The sequence below is a fragment of the Macaca nemestrina genome, chromosome 3, assembly GCF_043159975.1.
Source record: "Macaca nemestrina isolate mMacNem1 chromosome 3, mMacNem.hap1, whole genome shotgun sequence".
NCBI classification, from domain to species: Eukaryota; Metazoa; Chordata; class Mammalia; order Primates; family Cercopithecidae; genus Macaca; species Macaca nemestrina.
In genome coordinates this window covers 132,960,662-132,966,546 of record NC_092127.1, presented here as the reverse complement: position 1 = coordinate 132,966,546, position 5,885 = coordinate 132,960,662, and the positions used below count along the sequence as shown (strand labels likewise).

Here is a 5,885-nt window from a genome sequence, read left to right as displayed (position 1 = left end):
ATTTAAAAATTTGTTTATTATTCCAACTTATTATTTTCCCAAATACTGATTGTTCACATAAGATTAACTATTATATCCCATGTTTTTGAAGTCTACTTCACTATATAACAAATTTTTGTGTCATAATTTTTTTCTGGGTTTTAACATACTATCATTATTGTTCTAGTCTATAGTTTATCTATTGGTGTAAATCCCTTTACAAACCGCCCGTACATAATGTATTTCATTCATTTGGTGTTTTGGCGTTGTTTTTATTTCTTTTTTTTAATGTAATACAATTATAAATCTCTATAGAATAATTTCACTTCTGGGGATTAGAGCTATATTATTCTTTAAACAAACAATGAATTTTCATTTCTCTTTCTCCTAATTTGAGAACTCTGTACTAGCATATCAAACACACCTACACACAGCAAATCAGTTGCTTGCCAAAAAGATTTATTGAAGAGAAATGAGCAAAGTGAAAACAGACCCATTTAAGTAGTCTGTGCCACAAAAGAATGAAGATTTATGTCCTTGAATCGCTAGCAAGAATCATAAGAAGAGTGTGATATTCAGTGTTTAAGACCTGGAAAACATGGACAAAAATTCAGAAAACATGTTTTAACAGAAAGAAAATTAAATTGATATATATGTTTACAGAACATTTTTCTGACAAATACGCATATTTGTAAAATATCATTTTGCTTTAGTTTGTATCTAACATGTGCTAAGAACCTTACCATAAATCTTATGTATCTTACATGTGGGTGCTAAACAATTACTGAATTTTTAAAATTCTTATATGAATGAAGATTAAAAATTTTTTAAGTAGAAGAAAATCATTGGTGAAATACCAATGAAAAAATTGTTTAGAACCAGCGTTTTGGGAGAACTTTTTAGTGCTATGGTAATGTTTTTGAGAGGTTAATTTGATTATCTTCATATCCTTAATTCTCACTAAAGTATAATACTGACTGTTAACTAAAGGATATGCATCATTAAATGTTATAGAAATGAGCTTTTACATTGCTCTGTCTTCATACTCCCTGAAGGCTAGGGCGAAAAATTTTACATTATGTAATTGTTAGAATATTGAAACTTTGTGATACTAGGGGGACTCTTACACTGTGTTTTGTTTTCTAAGTTTCCATAAATCTGTTACATGATCTGTAGTCCTAAGCATCTACATTTATTAAGTCGAATACTTGCCTTAAATGCCCACATTCTTTCATTTCTAAAGGTTTTTGCTTGTTGGAAAAACTTCTTAGATCTTAAGGCTAGCTGGCTAGGCTATTGCACAATTTTACATGGTATCCCTTTTGCTGCTTTCAAATCATGAACTCATCTGGTTCTTCTTTCAGTAGTTCAAAGATATCCGTTTCAGTTGTGGAGGTGTCTTCCTTATAGTCTGGGGTATCTAATACAGAGCTAGTTCCAGAAAATGGCTCAGTGATCTTAGGTACAGTCTCTGTTCTATCAGTTTCAGACAACTCTTCTTCTGTAGATGAGTCTTCCACTAGGTTTGTAGCTATTGATGCAGGGACAACGAAGTCATATCTGGATTCAACAGCAGTAAGCAAAACAGAATGGGTCTCTGCTTCAGTTGCAGTCTCTCTCTCCATCCAAATATTGGCTCCCTCGGGAGATTCTTCATCAGTTAGCAGAGTATCTTCCTGGTTATCTTTGTCTTTTTCAGCAGAGGTAGTGAGTTCAAACACAGTGATAAACTTTTCCTCATCAGAGTCAGTTAGTGTAGCCACAGCACCGGTGTCATCTTCTAAAACACTTAGGTCAATTTTGGTTATTTTCTCTTCTTCAAGGGCAGTTATATCTGGAATAGTAGTGAAGTTTACTTCAGGAGCAGGAGGGATTTCAGCCTCAGGAATAATGGAATCAGTGACCTGGATAGCCTCATCAGCAGGGACATTGGATTTGATGGAGGAATTATAATTGTTCATATCAGCTTCATCCTTCATACGTGGAAAGGCAGGAGTGTCAGCAACACCGGCACTGCTGTCCTTTAGTGTGCCAGAGACTTCAGATGTTATTAAGATCTCTGCATCTCCTGTGTCAATGGTATCCAAGAGGATATCTTCTTTTGCTATGTCAGTGGAAAAATCTATTAAAGAAACAGTAGTAACTGGTGATGAAATATTCCCAATTTTCACGGTCATGAAATTTTCAGTAATAGAGTCTCTTGTGATGGAGTTTGCAGTGCCGGTCAGAGAGGTAATTTCTTTCTGTAGGTGAGTTGTTGACTTAATAAAGTCGGTCCCCATATCATCTTCTGATCTGAGTTTTTCCTTTGTAGGCGTCAGTTTGTTGTCTGTAGTTGTTGAAAAATCGCTTTCTAGCACATATTCGTTTACTGAAGTGACGTGATCTCCTTCTGAAGTAATAGTTGTTTCTGATTTGGGAATAGCATTGTCAGCCCCAAAGAAAATGGTTGCCGCAGTTGGTGTTTTACTGCTTTCTGTTGGAGGATGAGAATAAATTTTGGGCAAACCATCTTCAGCCATAGGGCGAAGTGGCACTGTGCACTCTCACAGGTCTTGCTTCTGGACTCAGTGGTATCTCTAGGCAGGAGAGCAGTGTTCATCAGAGTGATTAAAGCTTGAGTCATCATGGTGATTGTTGCATCAGCTATGGGGGCAATGTAACTGGGTCTCCTTGGAAGTTGTTTCTAGGCTGCGATTGGTCATCTAGTTGCAGGAATATTGGATGAAAAGACAATAGAATCCGCTCTGATTATGAAATCAAATTCACAGCCAAGCATTTCAATTGCAGGGAACTTAAGATTTACCATGTTGCTGTTTATAAGGAAGATGTCGCCTGATGTGGAGTTAGGGTCACTTGAAACAGACATAGCAGAGACTGCCAGGCACCTTGTGGGTTTAGTATTAGTAAGGAAAACTCTGGAAGCCACAAGTTTAGCACCATCAGCTTCAGGTCATCTATCTTCCAAGCAAGTAACAGAGTATTTTTGAGGTGAAGCCATTTTCCCTTAAGATTCATAGTATTAAAAAATTGGTATCTAAAAATATCAATCGTGTTTTTGTCAGGAAGTATAGCTATGAAGGTAATTAGGTAGCAGGGGATTCAGTTAGTTCCCTTCTTCATAACAGGGAGTCCCACTTTTTCAGTAGAGATAATAACAAATAGTTACTGGCCTGTTAGGGTCTTTAGTGTTTTCTTTTTCATTGTATTTCTGACTTCTTGAATTTACTTGAGTGACAGTGAGAGTCTCAGGTTTTGTAGGCTAACATTATTTTAGGAATGTTTTTCTGCAGGCTGTTATTTTAACCCAAAAGACAGGGAGGGTTATCACTGGCAGGAAGCTGGTGTCACGTGTCAAAATTCACCCAGAAACAAGAATCAAGATGTGGAAAACTGCATTATTTTTAAGAATTATATTCTCAATTTCAGAGGGAGTATTTTTTATAATAATATTAATTATGTCGAACATCATCATTGTGTTGTCAACCTTAATATTTAACTAATTAGATGAAAGCAGATTGCAGTCTAGTGTTAATGCTAGAACGAGTCTTTTTCCAGTGTTGTTAGAAGAAATTGAATTTTCATGCTCAGATACAACTAAATCCGAGAAAGGGCAGCAACATCAGCCTGAATAGTGGGTTCCATCTCAAGGACAAATAATTATTCTTTATTAAATATGAACTCAACCTCAAAGTTTTCAGCTTTCTGTCTTAGATGATTAGCCTGGTTGCAGACATATCATCATTCTCTGTAAAAATATGTTTCTGAAAAGAAGTACTATCAGCTCCTGGGCCAGTAGAGAATGCCATAGGGACAGTCATTCTCTCAGTAAGCTTACTTAGTGGGAGGATTTTCTTAACCTCTATTTTTGTCCCCCATCCTTTAGTTTTTATAAAGCTTGATTCAGAATAAAGGATGCTGTAAACAGAAAACTTGGTACCTCCTTTAGGGAAGTTTTTTGTGTGTACAAAAAGGAAAAAAAAAGATGGTGAGGTTAGCTGTATATTTGCTGGAAGATATCTTGTAAGGCTGGGTATTTGTTATGATGAAGAGAGTTGGAATAAGCTATAAAATACTTTTATGAGCACTTTATCTCCAATTAGACATGTCAGTTTAAATAATTATATCATCTTCATTGATATTAATTTGTCAAATAGTCTTTAATTTCAGGCATTAATTTTGTGATCACGCTAACTCTGCTTCCACTAGTATAGCTGTGAGGTAGGATCACATTGATTGCAGCATAATTATTCCTCCTCTAAGGGGAATGCTATTCACATTATCTATGTTTTCTAAAACATTGCCCTTCAAAAGAACACTTCAGATTGACTGTGTGTCATCCATCAAAGAGAAGAAAGCATATGGTGGAATTCCTGGTGGAAATGCAGGAATTTTAGCACTCTTGAGGATGAAACTGAAGTTTTACACTCCAGGGAATACATAATAGTATACTCATTTTTGACCAAATGATCATTGCCATTGAAGACATAATCTGACTAAAGGACAGAGAATCAGATTCTATGGATGTTTTATTTAATCTGAATAGTAGTTTCTTCCATTGATGGAGTGTCTATTACAGTAATTGAAACATTTTGTCTTTTTCAAGGAAAGTATTAAATTTACACCTACTGACATGTGTTTCAGAGTATATTCCTTACATTTAAGTGAAAAGGTGAAAACTGCTAATAAAGGAAGATTTCTTAATAAAACCCTAGGAAGGTCATTTGGCACACCTATGATTTTTCAGGGATACTTGACTAGGAAAAGAGTCCTTAGAAACAGACTTTAAAAATGACGGTGTCATAGTGATGTCCACATTGAGACTTTCCTTGTATGGAGAATATCTTGAGATTCATCAGAAGAAATATCATGTTCAATTTTAAAGGAACCCACTGTTAGATAAGTGGTGTCTCCTATGAACACTAGAATTCCTGTTTAGAAAAAGCATATATGTATCTTCAGAGTTTATGAATTTACTGGGGAAAATAAGTTATGAGCCTTAATTGAGGTGATTATATTCGTAATGAAGTCACTAAAGAAGTTCCAGTTTCAATTATCTTCACTCACAAAGTAATTTCCATCTTCAGAAATAGTGAAAGAAGTGAAAGGAGCAATCACATTTTGAGATTTGGTTATGTCAACATCCACAATTTTGTCCTCTTCCCCTCCAGAGTTTAGAATGTTGGATGAGTGACTAAATAAATTGTTGTTGAAGGGTGTGTTGGCCTGTGGGGTTGCTATTTCTTTGCTTCCAAAGAAGATGGCATTTACAGAAGGATAAGTCACAACCCTCATATCTACTTTGTTGTTTGCAGGATCCTCAGGGATACCCTTTGGAGTAATTGTTTTTACCTGTAACTGAGAAATATCATCCCTAATTAAAGTGTTTTCTTCAATTTCCTTGTTAGCTTGTGGAAGAATAGAATTTTTTAAAAATCTAGGTAACACTTTTTCTATATCAACAATGGATTCATGAGTAACATTAGTGCTTTCTGAAGGCTGAAATTCAGTATTTGCTTCTCTGATATTGGCTATATTAAATTCCAACTGAGGATTTCCTTCTACCAAGCAAATGATCTCTGTGTAAAATGAAGATGTTTTATCAGTAGAAATAATGGCAATAACTTGTGTTAGCAAATTTGAGTCCCTGGCCATGAAGTTGGTTTTGTGAGAAACAGATCTAGTTGGAAGGGAATCTGTGGGTATGGGAAAGCTTGAATAAGCTGCTACAGGGATACTGTCATAATCCTTATTGACTGATTTGTCACCAGCAATGAGATTCATTTATAAGAGTTTTGGTCAGCATTTTGTATAGAGTTTGTTTCCACCTGGATAACTAGATCATTTCCTATTATTATATTTATATCTATAAGGTGATTCACTTAAAATTCACTAGCTGTGTTTTT

At 35.3% G+C, this 5,885-nt stretch overlaps 1 protein-coding gene across 1 annotated transcript; it reads right to left on the bottom strand.

Moving 5' to 3' along the window:
- Positions 1-417: 417 nt before the first annotated feature.
- On the bottom strand, positions 418-2,577 carry LOC105477339 (calcium binding protein, spermatid associated 1). The gene is made up of 2 exons (XM_011733812.2): positions 1,192-2,577; positions 418-568 (listed from the first exon to the last, which is right to left on the bottom strand). The coding sequence occupies exon 1, from the start codon at positions 2,499-2,501 to the stop codon at positions 1,311-1,313; it is 1,191 nt and encodes a 396-aa protein (XP_011732114.2). The 5' UTR covers positions 2,502-2,577; the 3' UTR covers positions 418-568; positions 1,192-1,310.
- Between the last annotated feature and the right edge of the window lie 3,308 nt (positions 2,578-5,885).

Bases quoted from the DNA above. Each gene is read 5' to 3' on its own strand.
- LOC105477339 (XM_011733812.2), bottom strand. From the start codon at position 2,501: ATGGCTGAAGATGGTTTGCCCAAAATTTATTCTCATCCTCCAACAGAA.